This window comes from Camelina sativa, chromosome 9 (genome assembly GCF_030686135.1).
Source record: "Camelina sativa cultivar CO46 ecotype springtype chromosome 9, ASM3068613v1".
Classification (NCBI taxonomy): Eukaryota; Viridiplantae; Streptophyta; class Magnoliopsida; order Brassicales; family Brassicaceae; genus Camelina; species Camelina sativa.
The window spans coordinates 29352280-29370969 of NC_141888.1; the positions used below are offsets into that span (position 1 = coordinate 29352280).

Below are 18690 nucleotides of genomic sequence, written 5' to 3' on the forward strand. Positions count from 1 at the left end.
CCATCTTGGGATTTTTTTTTTCATTTATTAATAAGTAAACCGGTTGGGTTCGGTTCGATTTTAATTCGGAGCCGGTTTTGAATTAAAAAGCCCTAGTCTCTTTCAGTTGACGAGCTTCGGTGCTCTGCTTCAACTTGTTGAATTTTGCGTTAAGAGCGATTGAAGTGCGATGTTAGCTTCAGGGAACAGCAAAAACCTGAAGAGTGTTACCGGAATAATGGAACAAGAACAACAGTAAGTTTAGTTTATTTCGTTTATGTTTTGTAAGCTCCAAACCCTAACTCTTTAGTCTTTTCTTCTTTGGTTTTGGTGGGTGTAATTGTAAAGTGAGAGAAATCGAGGCGTTGTGAAAGAGGACTTGATCAGTGAGTTGCCTGAAGAGTTGCTTCTACATATATTGTCGTCTCTTCCAACAAAAAGAGTGATAGCCACGAGTGTTTTGTCTAAACGATGGAGGTCTCTTTGGAAGATGGTACCCAAACTTGAGTTTAACTCTAACTTTCATTATACACATCAATTTTCGGAGAATGTTGGCAGGACTCTGTTTTCACACAAAGCTCCGGTTTTGGAGAGTTTTCATCTCAAAGTTAGTGGTAGATATAGCCAAAGCCGTGCATGTGATGAAATAGATATTGGAGTATGGACTGAAATCGCATTTGAACGTCATGTGCGTGAGTTGGTGCTCGAGCTTTGTTCAGAAAGGTGTGTTAGATTTCCAATTAGCATGTTTAGCTTTAGTACTACACTTGAGACCTTGATTCTCAAGTATTCGGTTCTTGTGGATGTTCCTTCTCCAGTTTGTATGAAGTCCCTCAGAACTCTGCACCTTGAGTCTGTGGATTTCAAAGACAGTGAATCTATTCGTAACCTTATATCTGGCTGTCCTAATCTTGAAGAATTGGTCATTTATCAATGTTACCGTAAGGACGTTGTACTGACATTCACTATAGTGGCACCATTCTTGAAGAGGCTAGTGATTACAGATTACTTTGTTGGATCAGAGAACGGAGGCTATGTGATAAATGCTCCTTCTTTGAAATACTTGACACTTAAAGGGGTTAGTCATTACGGGTGTTGTTTGATTGAGAATGTGCCAATGTTAGTTGAGGCAAAAATTAGAGAAGTTTCTTATATAGCCAATGAGAATATTGTGGGATCTCTCACTTCAGTCAAACGTCTTTTCTTGGACGTATCACCCTTGGAGGTAACTATTCTTATAGCTAGCAATTGAGTTATTTGCATGCTTTCACAATGTTTATATATATGTTCTAATAAGGCTATGATCTTTTTGTATAGATTAAGTTTCCGACTGATAGTATCTTCTATCAGCTAGTCCATCTAAAGATGCATACACGTAGAGAGGAATGGTGGAATCTACTTATGCTCATGCTTAATAGCTCACCTAAACTACAATTCCTTAAGCTCACTGATGTAAGCCTTTTCATAATTAGTCTCAGCTAGCTTCTCTTGGTGGCCTCTCTTATGGGTTTCTAACTTTGATGGTCTACTAATGATTTGCAATTGAATTTCCTTTTTGCCACAGGAAAAACGCAAGTTTAGAAAACGTGGTTTGGTCGGCCGGAAATGGATTGAACCAAAGAATGTTCCTGAATGTTTGTTGCCTCACCTAAAGATGTTTGTGTGGACAAGATACCGTTGGGAAAGTGAACTAGAGAAAGAAGTGGCTACATACATTCTAAAAAATGCAAGACAATTGAAGAATGCAAGTTTCTCAACAAGACCTATTCATTCCAAAGAGCACCACAAGTTGGAAGAGAGATGTAAGATGGTCAAGGAGTTAGATGGTGTTGTTAGGGCTTCAAGTTCATGCCACCTTGTCTTCGTCGTAGATAGCGTAGAATGATCTTTCTACTAATTTACTAGACTCTTCTTGTCACATAGAACTACCGTATAATTTACATGAAGCAAAAGAATAAACCAAACTTTCTTTTGAATTTTGATCTAATCCCAATGAGTGATGATGATTGATGATACCTTTTTAAAAAAAAAAAAATATTTATTAATAAGTAAACCGTTCGATTGAAAAACAAAACCGGTTTTGAATTTAAGAAGCCCTAGTCCCCTTCAATTGGCGAACTTCAGTGCTTTGCTTCTCTCTACTTGTGAGTTTTGCGACGAGAGCGACTGAAAATGCGATATTAAGCTCTGGGAACAGCAAAACCCTGACCGACAATGGAACAAGAACAACGGTAGGTTCTCGTTTGTTTCGGTTATTGTTTAGAGCATTTGAATTCCGATGTATAGCGATCTAAATGTTTGATTCTTTGATTTTTGGTGGTTCTAAAGATTGAGAAAGCGAGGTGTTGTGAATGAGGATAGGTTGAATCAGTTGCCCGAAGCTTTGATTCTGAAGATTCTGTGTTTTCTTCCTACAAAAACTGTCGTAACCACGAGTGTTCTGTCTAAACAATGGCGGTCTCTTTGGAAATTGGTGCCAAATCTCGAGTTCAATTCTGAGGATTGCGAAAGTGAAGACCACTCGTTTTCAGAGATTGTTTCCAAGTCTTTCCTTTCACACAAAGCTCCGGTTCTAGAGAGTTTCCGTCTCCTGTTTGGATCAGAAGATGTCAGTTTCGTAGATGTTGGACTTTGGGTTGGCATTGCGTTTTCTCGACATTTGCGTGAATTGGTCCTCGATTTTTATCCTACTGGGAAAGAGACATTCACATTTCCGATTAGCTTGTGTACTTGTAACACACTCGAGAGTTTGAAACTCGTGTTTGGTTTTACTGTAGATATACCTTCTCCGGTTCTTATGAAGTCTCTTAAAACCCTGCACCTTGAGTTTGTTAGCTACAAAGAAGATGCATCTGTCTGTAACCTTTTGTCTAGCTGCCCTAGCCTTGAACAACTGATAGTGTATCGAGGTGAAGATTGTGATGTTGAGGTTTTCACTGTTGAGGTCCCTTCTTTGCAGAGATTAAAGATTCATGATACCAATGATGGAGCTGAGTTTTGGGGGTATGTGATAAACGCTCCTTGTTTGAAATACTTACTAATTGAAGACTTGAGATGTCCAGGGTTTTCTCTGAATGCGCCTGAGCTGTTGGAAGCAAGTATCGTTGAAGCTATATCTATAACCAATAAGAAGCTTCTTGGATCTCTCACTTCTGTCAAACGTCTTCTATTGCATTTATCACCCTTGAGGGTAACTTTGCTGATTTATTTACTTTAATCACCAGTTGTATTCATTGTTTTCTAATACTCTAAAACTTTGGGTCTCATGGATAGATTGCATATCCTACTGGAACTATCTTCTATCAGCTGGTGTCTCTAGAGATGTATACACGTATTGAGGAGTGGTGGAATCTACTCACGCTCGTGCTCGAAAATTCTCCTAAACTACAAGTCCTCAAGATCACTGATGTAAGACATTTCATTATTAGTCAGCTTGCTATCTTTGGGGTTATATTATATGGTCTAGTGATGCTATACATTAAAATTTCTCCCTTGTCTCTTTGGTCTCAGAAATATCATCATGTTGGTGGAAACAGTTTGGTCGGCGGCAAATGGAATGAGCCAAAGTATGTCCCTGGATGTTTGTTGTCACATTTAGAGACCTTTGGGTGGAAAAGATTCGATTGGGGAAGAGAGGAAGAGAAAGAAATAGCTACGTACATTCTAAAGAATGCAAGACGACTGAAGAAGGCAAATTTCTCAACAATTCCCATTGAATCGAAAGAGCTCAACAAGTTGAGAGAGAGACGTAAGGTGCTCAACGAATTGGATGGTGTGGTCAGGGCTTCAAATTCATGCCACCTTGTGTTCAAAATCGATGCATCTTATTGTAGATCAGACTCTTCTTAGCACATAGAGCCTTTCGATTTAGATCGGTTTTGGGTCTTGGGTTGGGTATGGTGCTAGTCATTTGGGTTATTAACTTTTTATGATACAACAACAAAAACACATTTTTTGGTTTAATAAAAAAAATGATGATGTCATCATCTTACGATTCAAGCTAGGGTTTTAATATTAACTGTTGTTCGCTCTGTCACGGTTTTAAATTTGGGCGAGCCTTTTACAAACTAATCATATAAGCTAGCTAGGTTAGCCGCAAAGGGTTTCTCTACGATAGCATTGGAAAGGCATAAACTTGGATTTTGCGAAACTCATTGCCTCTGCCCCCTATTAACGACAATGGAACAACGGTATATTTCCTTGTTTCGTTTATTATGTTCTTACAATATGCTTCATGGTCTACATAGTTTCGTAACTGCAAGCTCCAAACCCTAACTCTTTAGTCTTTTCTTCTTTGATTTTGGTGGGTGTAATTGTGAAGTGAGAGAAAGCGAGGTGTTGTGAAAGAGGACTTATTTAGTGAGTTGCCTGAAGCGTTGCTTCTACATATATTGTCGTTTCTTCCAACAGAAAGAGTGATAGCCACAAGTGTTTTGTCTAAACGATGGACATCTCTTTGGAAGATGGTACCCAAACTTGATTTTAACTCTTGCTTTCATCGTACACATGAATTTTCGGAGAATGTTGGCAGGTCTTTGTTTTCACACAAAGCTCCGGTTTTGGAGAGCTTTCATCTCAAAGTTAATGAAAAATTTGACTATAGACGTGATCGACGTGAATGTGATGATATAGATTTTGAAGTATGGACTGGAATTGCAGTTGTCCGTCATGTACGTGAGTTGCTGCTTAGTTATTCTTCACCAACGTCTGTCAGATTTCCAACTAGCATGTTTAGCTTAAGTACTACACTTGAGACCTTGATTCTCAAGTATGCGGTTCTTGTGGATGTTCCTTCTCCAGTTTGTATGAAGTCCCTCAGAACTTTGCACCTTGATTCTGTGGATTTCAAAAATAGCAATTCTATTCGTAACCTTATATCTGGCTGTCCTAATCTTGAAGATTTGGTCATTTATCAATGCAACCGTAACGACGTTGTACTGACTTTCACTATAGTGGCACCATCCTTGAAGAGGCTATTGATTACAGATTACGGACCAGAGAGCATGGGATATGTGATAAATGCTCCTTCTTTGAAATACTTGAATCTTACAGGGTTTAGTCATTGTGGGTGTTGTTTGATTGAGAATGCGCCAATGTTAGTTGAGTCAAAAATTAGAAAAGTTTCTTATACAGCCAATGAGAATATTTTGGGATCTCTTAAGTCAGCCAAACGTCTTTTCTTGGACTTATCACCCTTGGAGGTAACTATGCTTAATTATAGCTAGCAATTGAGTTATTTGCATGCTTTCACAATGTTTATATATATGTTCTAATAAGACTATGATCTTTATGCATAGATTAAGTTTCCTACTGAAGTTATGTACTATCAGCTGGTATATCTAGAGATATATACACATAAAGTGGAGTGGTGGAATCTACTTACCCTCATGCTTGATAGCTCTCCTAAACTACAAGTCCTTAAGCTGACTGATGTAAGCCATTTCATTATCAGTCTCAGCTAGCTTCTTTTGGGTTTCTAACTTTGATGGTCTACTAGTAATATGCATTGAATTTCCTTTTCGCCTCAGGAATATCTCAGTTTTAGAAATCATGGTTTGGTCAGCCGGAAATGGAATGAACCAAAGAATGTTCCTGAATGTTTGGTGTCTCACTTAAAGATGTTTGTGTGGACAAGAGACGAATGGGAAAGTGAAGTAGAGAAAGAAGTGGTTACATACATTCTAAAGAATGCAAGACAACTGAAGAATGCAAGTTTCTTAACTAGACATATGGATTCCGAAGAGAGACGTAAGATGCTCAAGGAGTTAGATGGTGTTGTTAGGGCTTCAAGTTCATGCCACCTTGTGTGTTCGTTGTAGAATCTATCTACTGACTACTAGCTAGACTCTTCTTTTGTCACATAGAACTATATTTACATGAAGCAAAAGATTACTAATAAACCCAAAATTTCTTTTTGAATTATCATCTTTGTTTTATTTTATTAATAAGTAAACCGATCGGATTCGGTTCGATTGAAAAACAAAACCGTTATTGAATTAAGAAGCCCTAGTCAACTTCAGTCAGACGGATTTTACGGACAATGGAATGGAACGAAGAACAACGGTGAGTATCCTTTGTTTCGTTTATGTTTAGAGCATTTGAATTCCGATGTATATTGCTTTAAATGTTGATTCTTTGACTTTTTTTAGGTGCTCGATTTTTATCCTTCTGGGAAAGAGACCTTCATATTTCCTAGTAGCTTGTGTACTTGCAACACACTCGAGAGTTTGAAACTCGTATTTGGTTTTATTGTAGATATACCTTCTCCGGTTCTTATGAAGTCTCTTTGAAATCTGCACATTGAGTTTGTTAGCCTCAAAGACGATGCATCTGTCCGTAACCTTTTATTTACCTGCCCTAGTCTTGAGCAATTGATAGCTGCCCTAGTTTTTTGTTTTTTTTCGCCAGTTGAGTTCATTGTTTTCTATACTCTAAAAATTTGGTCTCGTGAATAGATTGCATATCGTACTGGAACTATCAGCTGGTGTCTCTAGAGATGTATACACGTATCGAAGAGTGGTGGAATCTACTCACGCTCGTGCTCGAAAATTCTCCTAAACTACAAGCCCTCAAGATCACTGATGTAAGACATTCATTACTAGCCAAGCTAGCTATCTTTGGGGTTATATTTGATGGCCTAGCGATGCTATTCAATGAATCTTCCCCTTGTCTCTTTGGTCTCAGAAATATCATTATGTTGGTGGAAATAGTTTGGTCAGCGGCAAATGGAATGAGCCGAAGTATATCCCTGGATGTTTGTTGTCACATTTAGAGACATTTGTGTGGAAAAGATTCGATTGGGGGAGAGAAGAAGAGAAAGAAATAGCTACATACATTCTAAAGAATGCAAGACGATTGAAGAAGGCACATTTCTCAACAATTCTCGTTGAATCGAAAGAGCTCAACAAGTTGAGAGAGAGACGAAGGTGCTCAACGAATTGGATGGTGTGGTCAGGGCTTCAAATTCATGCCACCTTGTGTTCAAATTCGATGTATCTGCTTCGGTATCAGACTTTTCTTAGTACATTGAGCCTCCTGATTTAACCGGTAAGCGGGATTTAGATTGGTTTAGGGTCTTGGGTCATGGTGCTAGTCGTTTAGGTGTTCAATGTTCTTTTGAAATATATCTATCATTATGATGATACAATCTTGGATTTTTATGATTTTGAACTTGTCTCACCAGTAAATAAATAAGATACGGTTTGGTCGGCTGGAAATGGAATGAACAAAAAAGTATGTTCCTGAATGTATGTTGTCTCACCTCGAGACATTACTGTGAGTAAAATATGGTTGGAATAGACAAGAAGAGCAAGAAGTGGCTACATAAATTCTTATATGTATTAACTCTTTGTAGAGTAGAGCTGTTGGTTTTTCTCGTTAGAGGGATTTACATCAGGTTTTGGAACTCGGGGATGGTTCTACATTTGGCTATTCAGTATTGTTTGTACCGGGGATTGCACAACACTAAGTAAATAAAGATTTTTTGGGGAAAGAGTGAAGCTGATTCTTTTATTAACGATAAAAACGTGAGGTCGTCACAAACACGAGTCGAGATTGAGCTCGTCAGTTCAGAGGAGAACTAACAAGCGAATAATGACGAGCTCGGAAGCTGAAAAGAATTACACAAAAGACGATAATAGTTTTAGACGCAAAATATTGCTCTCTGGGTATTTCCCCAGGGTCAGGATACCCTTTCCAATAGATGTCTCGAGCTATTTATAAGCGAATGTAGAGTTAGGGCACTCTAGGGTTTTCTGCGTGAAATCCTGAGATTGTCCTCCGAGGTTGGCCCATTTCCTGCTATCTCTGGTGAGTCTTTGTTAGGCCGAGTTGGCATATGGGGCAAAGCCCATATCCAACAATATTCCCCCCCTTAGTCCGGCAAGCGAGGTATTTCTGTATCAGGCGGGCGTACTTTAAGTCTTAACATATGCCTGTTCGGCGTTAGGCGTACCAGACTACAAGATCTAACTTCGTGCGGTGATGGTTAAAGTGATAGTTTCTGTTGAGCTCGGAGCTCGTTCTGATGTTGTATGCGTTGAGTGTGTTGTTCTGGAGCACGGAGCTTGTATGAATGTTGTGTGTCTTGAGCATGTCTTTGCGGAGCGTGGCGCCTGGCGCGTGGATCTCATCTAGATGTTATGCGCCTTGAGCACGTTTTTACAGAGTGTAGTGCTTGATAATGGATCTGCAATGGTTGAGGATGGAGTTGCCGCACATAGTTGGTAACTAAGGGTCAGAGAAATTGAACCAGACCGGCAGGCGGAGATTGAGGACGGCGAGATTGAGGTCGGCGAGATTGAGATCGAGGTTGGCGAGATTGAGATTGAGGTTGCCACCGAGAGAGATTTAGGTCGCTACCGATAGTGAGATTGAGGTCGGCGAGACTGAGATTGAGGTCGGCGAGATTGAGATTGAGGTCGCCACCGAGATTGAGGTCGGCGAGTGAGAGTGAGTGAGATTTGAGGTCGCCACCGAGGGTGAGATTGAGGTCGGCGAGATTGAGATTGAGGTCGGCGAGTGAGTTTGAGGTCGCCACCGAGAGTGAGTTTGAGGTCACGAGATTGAGATTGAGGTTGGCGAGTAAGTTTGAGGTCGCCAGTGAGAGTGAGATTGAGGTCGGCAAGCGAGAGAGAGTGAGTGAGTAGTTTGAGGTTGGCGGATGAGATCGGCGGATGAGATCGGCAGATGAGATCGGCGGATGAGATCGGCGGATGAGATCGGCGGATGAGTTTGGTAGATGAGATCGGCGGATAAGGTCGGCGAATTGAGTTTGGATCTCACGCGATCGAGAATGATTCCGAGGTCGGTTCTACGCGTGAGGAAGGATATCAGCAAGTTTAGTTTCGGTTACGCAATCGAGAGTTATCTCGAGGTCGGTCTTGCGAGCAAGGAAGGAGATCGACAAGAAAATGTTGATCATGCGAGTGAGGGGAGAGATCAGCGAACGAAGATCGGCAATTGTGCGCTAGATGGAAATTGTCAGATCGACGAGATGAGATTGGTGTTCATGTTGTGCGCTTGCGTCCCACGTCTTCTCATGGGAGCGACAAGGAGAGATTTGATCGTCAACTTGAGGATGGCACTTGTGAGAGCGCGGGAGAAGGTTGTGAGGTCGGCATCGAAAATGAGGGTAGATATCGGTCATGAGAAGGAGAGTAGAGGTCGTCATCGAGAATGAAAGTGGAGATAGGCGACAAGCTAGAGGTCGGCACCAAGCTTGAGATAGGCGCAAAGCTGGAGGTCGGCACCAAACTGGAGGTAGGCGCCAAGCTTGAAGTTGGCACCAAACTTGACGTCGGCACCAAGCTTGAGGTAGGAGCCAAGCTGTAGGTAGGCAACAAGCTTGAGATAGGTGCCAAGCTGGAGGTAGGCGTCAAGCTTGAGGCAGGCGCCAAACTGGAGGTTGGCTCAAAACTGGAGTTAGGCACCAAGCTATAGGTAGGCAACAAGCTTGAGGTGGGCGTCAAGCTGTAGGGGCAGATAGCGCGAGCGCGTCGAGCATGGGAGCGTGAAGGCGTGAGAGCATCAAGCTTCGAGCATGAGGGCGGCGTGCGCTAGAGCGTCGGTTGTGAGGGCCACAAGCGCGAGAGCGTCGAGCGTAAGGGTGGCAAGTGCGAGAGCATCGAGCATGAGGACGGCGAGAGCGTCGAGCGTGAGGGCAGCAAGCGCAAAAGCGTAGTGTGTGAGCTAGGCGAGCGCGAGAGCATCTGTGAGGGCGGCTAACTAGAGTGCGGCAAGCGTGAGGTTGGTGAGCGAGAGATCATCGAGTGTGAAGGCATCGAGCACAAAAGCGTAGTGCGTGAGGGCGACAAGCGTGAGCTAGGCGAGCGCGAGAGCATCTGTGAGGGCGGCTAACTAGAGTGCGGTAAGCGTGAGGTTAGCGAGCGAGAGATTATCGAGTGTGAGGGCGCCGAGGCGGTCGAGCGCGAGGACATCGAGCTCGAACGGGAGTGTCGACAAGCGTGATAGCATCGTCGAGCGTGAAAGGAAGTGTCATCAGGTGTGAGAGCATCGTCGAGCGCAAGAGCGCCATCGAGCGCGAGCGTTGAGCGTAAGGGTATTGTCGAGCTCGAGAGTGTCGACCGTGATGGCATTGAGCGCGAAAGCGTCGAGCTTGATGGCTTTGAACGAAAAAGCATCGTGAAAGTGCGTCATCGAGCGCGAGAGCGCCGTCGTGTGCGAGAGCATTGAGCGTACGGGCGTTGTCAAGCGCAAGAGCGTTGAGCGTAAAGGCGTTGAGCGCGAAATTGTCGATTGTTAGGTCATCGAGCGTGAGGAATACGAGCGTATATTCGATATGCATCTCGGCTTTGTGCTTTACCGGCGTAAAGTGGTAGGCGAGACGTACTCGCCGTACCTTTAGGTGCGTCTTTCGTGTCCGGCTTACCCTGTGGGTGTTTGGGGTTGGCAAGAACATGCAAGCCGGAGCTTGGCGTATTAGTTCAGGCGCTTTCAAGATGCTGCGAAACATGCTCGGCTTTTTGCTTGGTTTCGAGATATATTTTACGGGACGAGTGATAACACTCTAATTTACATGTTTTTAGCATCTTTTTTTGTCCATATTTTGCATTGTTCATACTTCTAACTTAGCATTTTTAGACCATTTACTGTAGGAATCAAGTTTTAGAGCATTTAGGGTGTTGTATTTCTGCATTTTCATATATTGGATGAAAACAGGTGCTAAAGAGCCAAAAATGGGGAAAAACAAGGACAACTCGAGCATGTACCCGAAGGAGCCATAGAGCTACAAGAACAAGTCTGAACCCCAACACGATCGAAGAGGATCCAAGAGCGCGAAGAGCTACCCGAAGATCCACCCGAGGAGTTACCCGACTCAAGCCTCGTGCACCCCATCGAGTAGACCATCAAGCAGGTCTGGGAAGCTAGGTCAAATGGGTTTCCATATATAAACCCCCTCTTTCCCTAGCTCGCAAACGAGTACGCCGCAGACCCTCAAACCAGAGAGCGAGAGCTTCTGTGAGAGAACTGAGCGACTCAACATATTTTTCTTGTTTTTGCACTTTTATTTTGTAGTTTTTCATAGATCTTTGATCCCTACTCTTTTCTAATCTACTCTATCTTTTTATTAATGTCATTTTCGTTTATTTCTATGGCTTTATCATTCGTTTCTATGTCCGAGTAGCGTAGCAAAGTTTCTAGGGATGGGATAGATGATTAGGTGTTCTTGATCGGTTAGGATGTTTTAGTTGATTGTTATGATAAATAAATTTCCTTCTAGGTTGATGTTCTTAATGTGGTCAACAGACCGACAGGTTGAGACTAGATCTAGGGCGTTTATAATGCAACAGGCAGAAAGGAGTAGATAAAATGCTTGATTAGGTCAATACTAGAGGTATACTTAACTTTGAATGACAAATCAGATAAGTCTAAGTATATTGACAAAAATGAATTGTTCTTAATGCCTGTTTGTTCATATTGCTAGTGCGACAGTGTGGTAGTATGTTCAAGGTTGATTGTTACTAGTGCGACATTGTGGTGAAAAGGTTTTAGAGATTCATTGTCTAGGAAATAATTGCTTGAGGCATGTAAGGCATCCGTATCGGTCTAGAACACTTAGGATTCGATTACCCCCATCCTTAGGAACTTTCGTATTTCATTCTTTGCATTTTCCTTACTTACTCGACTACTTACCCGAACATGTACACGATAACCTGTATCGAGTAATACCTCGAGCTGTTCATAGTTCACTTGCATACTCGATCACCCCACTCGATCCTGTACTCGATTGCTTGCATCGAGTGCTTAGGTCGTGTGGTTTACTTGTTTATATTCTCTTGCTTTGTTTATATTAGGATTATTAGAACCAAACCCCCTTATTGCTTGGCTTGACTTGCTTGATTCTGATTGCATCCTATCTGCTAGCATATCAACCATTTGGATTGATAACCCTTTTTACTACAACTGCATAGGGAATTGATACCCTTGGTGAAAACTAGTTTATCAATTTGGCGCCGTTGCCTTTTGGTTGTTTCTTTTTGCTACGTTTAGGATTTCAGGACTTGCTAGATCAAGTTCGTTTGTTTATATTTGTTTCGGATACTGACTTGTTTGCTTTCATCTTTGTTTGTTTTGAATCTCAGGTACCAAAACCCGAGCAAACACCCGACCCAACACTCGATCATCTGATCAAGTTGATTCTCGAGTACACACTCGGATACTTGCCTGTGCATGCAAACACGATCCAGAGGTAGCCAGAACCTGAGTCCTTTCATCGACAACATCGACAGACCTCGGCTACTCAGACGACAACAAGTTCAACCGGAACTAGAACCCATTGAGGAGACGATGAATAATCAGAACGGTCCGCCAGCTCCTCAAGCAAGGACCAGCATAGGAGCAGGAGATGCTCCGACTACTCACACTCAGAGGAATGGCATTGTGCCACCAGCTGTGCAGAACAACAATTTTGAGATCAAGAGTAGTCTCATCCAGATGATACAGAGCAACAAGTTTCATGGACTGCCAATGGAGGACCCATTGGATCATCTAGATGAATTTGATAGGCTCTGTAGCCTAACTAAAATAAATGGAGTCAGTGAAGATGGGTTCAAGCTCAGGTTTTTCCTATTCTCTTTGGGAGATAAAGGACACATCTGGGAGAAATCGCTCCCTAAAGAGTCCATGACCACTTGGGAAGCGTGCAAGAAGGCATTCCTGGCCAAATTCTTCTCAAACTCCAGAACCGCAAGGCTGCACAATGAAATTTCCAGCTTTGTACAGAAGAACAACGAAACGTTCAATGAAGCTTGGGAACGTTTCAAGGGGTACACAACTCGATGTCCACATCACGGCTTCAGTAATACTTCATTGCTGAGCACACTATACCGAGGAGTGGTCCCCAAGATACAGATGTTGCTGGACACTGCAAGCAATGGTAACTTCCTCAACAAGGATGTTGATGAAGGTTGGGACCTAGTTGAGAACTTGGCTCAATCTGATGGCAACTACAATGAGGAATATGATAGCTCTGTGCGATCTACAGGAGAGGAAGATGCCAAGTACAAGAGGGACATGAAAGCCCTCAATGACAAGCTCGATCAGCTCCTCAACCAGCAGAAGCATATCCAAGCTATATCAGAGGAAGAGCAGTTTCAACAGCAAGATGGGGAGACTATGCAGCTAGAGGATGTCAACTACATCAACAACCAAGGAGGGTACAACAGAGGGTACAACAACTTCAAGCCGAACCTAAATCTATCATATCGGAACCCGAATGTTGCAAATCTTCAAGACCAAACCTACCCATCTGCAGTTCAAGGGAACCAGACCCAACAGAAGCCTTTTGTCCAGTACAACCAAGGCTATGCGCCTAAGCAACCATACCAAGGCACCTACAACCAACCACCAGGATTCCAACAGCACCAAGGTCCACCGAACCAGTCACAAGAAGCCGAGTTACGAGGTCTTATTCAGCAAATGATTCAGCAACAGGCTACAGCTTCTATGGACATCGCGAAACGATTCGCGGAAATGAGCAACAAAATCGACATAGGATACAATGACCTCAATGCCAAGTACGAATCACTCAACACAAAGGTTCGATACCTGGAAGGCCACCACAACAACCAACCAACACCAAAGATCAATCAACTGCCAGGAAAAGCTGTTCAAAACCCCAAAGATTATGCGATTGCTCAAGCCATTTTCCTGGATGATGACTATGAGGACTACCTCACTGGGGACAGTGATGATCAAGATGGGGAGGATGTGGATGAGTCAATGAAGAAAGAGGCCAAATACTATATATCCGAGTATGAACCCGAGCCTTCACCCGAAGAGACTGATCGAGTTGATGATCGAGCACTGGTTCGAGAATCAGAAACTGAAGAACAACCCGAAGTGGAACCCAATGACCTACTCGATAGTGTTGATCGGATGATGCATCGAGTAGATGTTGAGAAAGGAGATCAGCCTTAACCACCTGCACTGGTAGGAGGGGAGTTAGAGGAAAGGTTCAGTGCTGCACTTGACATCCAGTTGGAGGCTCTTGCAGAGCGAATGGCTAAGCGCAAGGCTCCACCACCTAAGCTTTTGCCCCCACATGAGCTTCAGCAGGAAGCTGCAAAGGAAGCAGCTAGATTGGAGGATGAGGTTAAGGAGGCTGTCAAGGAGATCGGATTTGAAATTCTGAGAAGTGGAATTTGTTTAGATCCCGAGGTAAGAATTAAGGAAAAACTTGAAGATCCTGGCTCTTTCACATTGCCATGTTCAATAGGATTTCGGATTTTCAAGAGCTGTTTGTGTGATCTTGGAGCTTCGGTCAGCATTATGCCGCTTTCAGTTCCTAACAAGCTGGGATTCACCGACTTCAAACTGAGTAAGCAGTATCTGGTTCTAGCTGATAGAACGGTAAGACATTCGATAGGCATTTTGGAAAATCTGCCCCTAAGGATTGGGAGACTGGAAGTGCCTACCGACTTCATGATCCTGGATATGGATAAGGAACCGAATGATCCACTGATTTTAGGAAGACCATTCTTGGCAACAGTTGGTGCGATTATCGAAGTAAAACGAGGCAAGATCAGGATAGAACATGGTGAGGACTTCAAGATGGAGTTTGATGTGAAGAAAGGGGCTAAGAGACCAACCATAGAGGGTGAAGCTTTCTCCACCAGGACCAAACAAAGAAAAATGCTACATCTTAAAGAGGTCAACACTACATTTGCCATGGAACCTGGACAAAATCTGGCAGATCTTCTTGACCAAACTATTGCAGTGGAGAGGATTCCAGAACCTCTTCCACACGGATCCCATGCTTAAGGAGCATGAAGAGTCAAGCTTAGTGACTTTAAACAAGCTCACTTGGGAGGAAGTCTCTAAGGTATCTTTTAGTTTTAGTCTATTTGCTTTATTTTCTTTTATTTAATTTTTCTATTTTTGCAATTTTATAAAAAATAAAAAAAAAAGAAGAAAAAAATAGAAAATTGGGAAGAGGGAATTGGTAAACCCGAGGGTCAACCCGACACCGTACTCGACGCGCCTGATCGTGTCCCTGCTCGGGTAGCGAATGGAGTCTGAATTCCACAAGCCAAGCCCACTCTCGATGAACCCCACCAACCGAAACCCTAGCCTATTTAAGGAGGTCGAACCCTTTTCTCCCTCCTCATCACCGATAAGTCTCCCTCATTCTCTTAAGCTTTTCAATTTCCATAAGTTTCTATTATTCTCTCTCGATTAAGCTCATTCGATTTTCTTTGGAAACTAACCCTATTAATCCCAAGAACTAGCTTTTCTTCTTCTTCTCAAGTAATCGATATGGAGCCAACCACTAGAACCTACCAAAGGAAAGGAAGAAGATCCACCTCCGCCACTGCTACAACCGGAGGAGACGCTGCTGAAGTTCAACAACCCCAAGGAAGAGGAAACGTTCCACATTCCCGACCGTTAGGTGGACGTTTAGCCTCCCCAACCCGATGCACAACTCGATCCACCACCCGACCTGATGCTCGAGTAACCGATCGAGTAAGCCCCCGAGTTCGCTCACCGAGTCCAATGGTGAGTGCTATCCGTCGTTCTCCTTGACGTAGGGACCTGTCTACGTCCAAAAAGACACTTACCGACCCTATGGAGGTCGATTCTGATGCTGGAGGAGAAGAACAAGGTGAGATCCAAACCTCTCGATCAAGGAGTAGAGCCGCAATTGCAAGGGGGAAGAGACCGGCTTCAGAGAAGGCTGAGAAGGTGGTTGAGAGAGCAGTAGTTGAAGAAGATCAACACGCTGAGGAGGAGGAAAGAGAAAGAGAAGAAGAGCATAGAGAGAGAACCCGCCAAGCCTCGCGGAGGCTTAAGCAAAAGGAAGTCGACACTCCGGCTAGACTATTCAAGGTCTTCCGGAAGATGAGCTTCGTTGGTACCCGATACCCTCACCGTGAGACAATGAAGCAATTGGGAATCGCTAGAGACGTCGAGTTTTTGTTCGATATGTGCCACCTGGGCAATATGATGCGATCCCATCTAGAAGCTTATGAAAAGGAGACGGTCCACTTCCTTTCAACCCTGAAGCTGCACTATTTCGAGGATCACCCGACCCTACTACCCAATGGGGGGATCGGGTTCATCACCTTCTCCGTTCGGAACACGGAATACCGGCTGACTTTCAAGGAGATGGAGACGCAGTATGGCATCAAGGCTGGTAGTGGGGAAGGTATGGAGGTCAGCAAGGAAGAGATGAGATCCCTATGGCTGACAATAGGAGACAAGCACCCCTACAAGTCCACGAGCTCCAAATCTGCTCAAATAAGGAGCCCTGTTTTGAGGTATTTTCACAAGTCCCTCGCATGCACTCTCTTTGCTAGAAAGGAGACTGGGAACGTGAACGACCATGAGCTTCAGTTATTGGATGTTGCATTGTGTGGAGTTTTGGATAGTGTTAGGGATGGAACACCGCTAGTAGGAGACATAGCTCATACTAGTATGTTGTTCGTGCTACTCGATCAATTCCTGTACTTGAAATCTTGGGCTGTGAAAAGGAGAGAAGGAGGCGGAGAGATCTCTATTGGGGGACTAGTTACACCAATCTTAGTGGCATGCGATGTGCCCTTAAGGGGAATTGTCCACGAACCAAGGTGGCTGGATACGGACTACCTCGTGCTGGCGAGATTCTTGGCCTATGAAAGCCCTAATGACATGACATTGTTCAAGTTTGTCCATCCAACCGCCGGAGCTGCTCAAATGGTTTTACCTAATGTTGCATACACCAAGGTTCGGTTAGGGCACAACATTTACTTCGCACCACCGTTGGAAGAGCTGTACAACCCGGAGGAGGAATCCGAGGCTGAGGAGAGAGAAGAGACTGGGCAGAGACAAGGATATAGCTTGGAGGAGTTTGATTTTGAGGAGTACGCATGCTCTCAAAAGCAACCAGTAGGAGTGAGGGAAGCTCACAAGAGAATTGGCTGGCTGAAGAAGATGAACAAGTTCCTGGTGAAAAAGGTGAAGGATCTTGCCGGTTCAGTGAAGGTAATAGGAGGTCAGATCAAGGAGTTGCAAGACAAGGCAAGCTGTGCCTCAGCTCCTACCTTGGCACAAGCACCTACATGAATGGGGAGAAGCGGACCACTAGGAGGAACTCGAGGACTGCCACCTCCAGAACCTCAAAGAGCATCATCATACGAGCCCCAAGCTGAGGAGGATATCACCCGACTAGAAGCATCGAGGAAAAGCCACTCTGATGCTTACCCGACACCCAATCCGATGGGGTACACGATGCACTATCCGATGCACCCATCGAGCACCCAATCGGGTGATTATGCTGGAATTTTTCCTCCTCCGTACCAGATGCCATACACGATGCCGTACACAATGCACCCTGCGAGTGGATACACCGGTGATCATTCTGGGCCTCTTCCGCCATTTCCATTCTACTACCCGATGCCCTACCCGATGAGCTACGCGATCCCACCCTCAATCAACACCTCGGATGCTGGTCCGAGCAAGTCGTCTGTACGCATATCTGAGCTCTCCGACGAGCAAACACCAGCACCTGCTGAAGCCGGAGATGACCCTGGCTATATGGTGGCAAGCATGGAGGCTGCTGCAACCTCCTTCTTCACCAACCCATGAGGTACCAATTTCATCCAACACTTGTATATAACATTGCATTTAGTTTCATCTTATTTTGTGTGCTTCTTGGATTCTTTTCCAACTTTTATTTACACAGAGACTGTGTAATTTAAGTTTGGGGGAGGGTCCCAGAATGTATTTAACATTGTGTTTTATTTTCTTATTTTTGTTATTTCAAATTTTTGCATGCTATTTTTATTCATTTGAGTCTGCATCTATGTGCATTAAAAAGCCAAAAAATTTGAAAAATTTCGAAAAAAAAATAAAATAATAAAATAAAATAAAAATAAAGAGTGTTCATGTAGTTGCATTTACATATTAGGATTGAGTCTAGTTTGTTTCATATAGGATTGTTGCATATGTATCTTAGGGGACAATGATTAAAACCACCTTATTTAAAATCAAACCTTAGGATTGAAGCTATAGCCCTTAATCACAGTTCATTGTTGCTAGATCAGTCTTTGGAAAAAAATGAAAAATCTTTGCTTAGACCCTTTGTGTTGATTGAATGCTTCCTCCACTTGCTTGAACTTTAGAACATCTCTATATTATTGGATTTAATTTGAACTTTAATTGTCTTGCTTATGGAACTTGAATACTTGCTCATGGTAACTCTAAACTCGGGTTAGCACTCCACTTTCTACCAATCTTTTTGTTTAACCCGATTCATTTGTCCTACCCATGAACCCAAACCTTTCTTTCAAACCTTGTTGTGAATTGTTGAGTGAGGCCTTTTTCATTGTGCTATAGGTTGTGAAACCTTGAGAGTATTGAGAACGACAAAGAACTGCCTCTTGATTTAGCTAAGTTGGATTTGAACTAGCTAATAAATTCGGTTTTGAAAGATAGGTGGTTAGAATGTTTATTTGGGGATGGGTTGTGGAATATATAAAAAAAAAAGAGAGAAAAGTCCCTAAGGTTAGAATTAATTAGCTCTAAGTCTCTAAGTAAAAAAAAAAGAGAAAGAAAAAGTTCTTGCTATAGTCTCCTAGAAAGAAAGAAAAAAAAAATATATGTATATTAGGAGTTTAGCAAAGAAACAAAAAAAAAAAAAAAGAGAGAGATTAAGAGCTAGAATTTTAAAGTCTAAAAGTCTAAACCTTAGGGAGTAAAAAAAGAGAGAGT

The 18690-nt window shown here is 43.0% G+C and overlaps 2 protein-coding genes, 1 non-coding gene and 1 pseudogene across 3 annotated transcripts; 3 read left to right on the forward strand and 1 right to left on the reverse strand.

The window, feature by feature from the left end:
* Positions 1–136: 136 nt before the first annotated feature.
* On the forward strand, positions 137–2014 carry LOC104715596 (F-box/FBD/LRR-repeat protein At3g52680-like). The gene is made up of 4 exons (XM_010432988.3): positions 137–234; positions 328–1204; positions 1297–1431; positions 1544–2014. The coding sequence occupies exons 1-4, from the start codon at positions 170–172 to the stop codon at positions 1862–1864; spliced, it is 1398 nt and encodes a 465-aa protein (XP_010431290.3). The 5' UTR covers positions 137–169; the 3' UTR covers positions 1865–2014.
* A 41-nt stretch (positions 2015–2055) lies between these two features.
* On the forward strand, positions 2056–3978 carry LOC104715597 (F-box/FBD/LRR-repeat protein At3g52680-like). The gene is made up of 4 exons (XM_010432990.3): positions 2056–2210; positions 2308–3169; positions 3253–3387; positions 3490–3978. The coding sequence occupies exons 1-4, from the start codon at positions 2194–2196 to the stop codon at positions 3826–3828; spliced, it is 1353 nt and encodes a 450-aa protein (XP_010431292.2). The 5' UTR covers positions 2056–2193; the 3' UTR covers positions 3829–3978.
* A 449-nt stretch (positions 3979–4427) lies between these two features.
* LOC104715598 (F-box/FBD/LRR-repeat protein At3g52680-like) lies at positions 4428–7001 on the forward strand (annotated as a pseudogene).
* Positions 7002–12690: 5689 nt separating this feature from the next.
* LOC147938957 (small nucleolar RNA R71) lies at positions 12691–12797 on the reverse strand. The gene has a single exon (XR_015567567.1). It is a non-coding gene; the product is annotated as a small nucleolar RNA R71 (small nucleolar RNA).
* Between the last annotated feature and the right edge of the window lie 5893 nt (positions 12798–18690).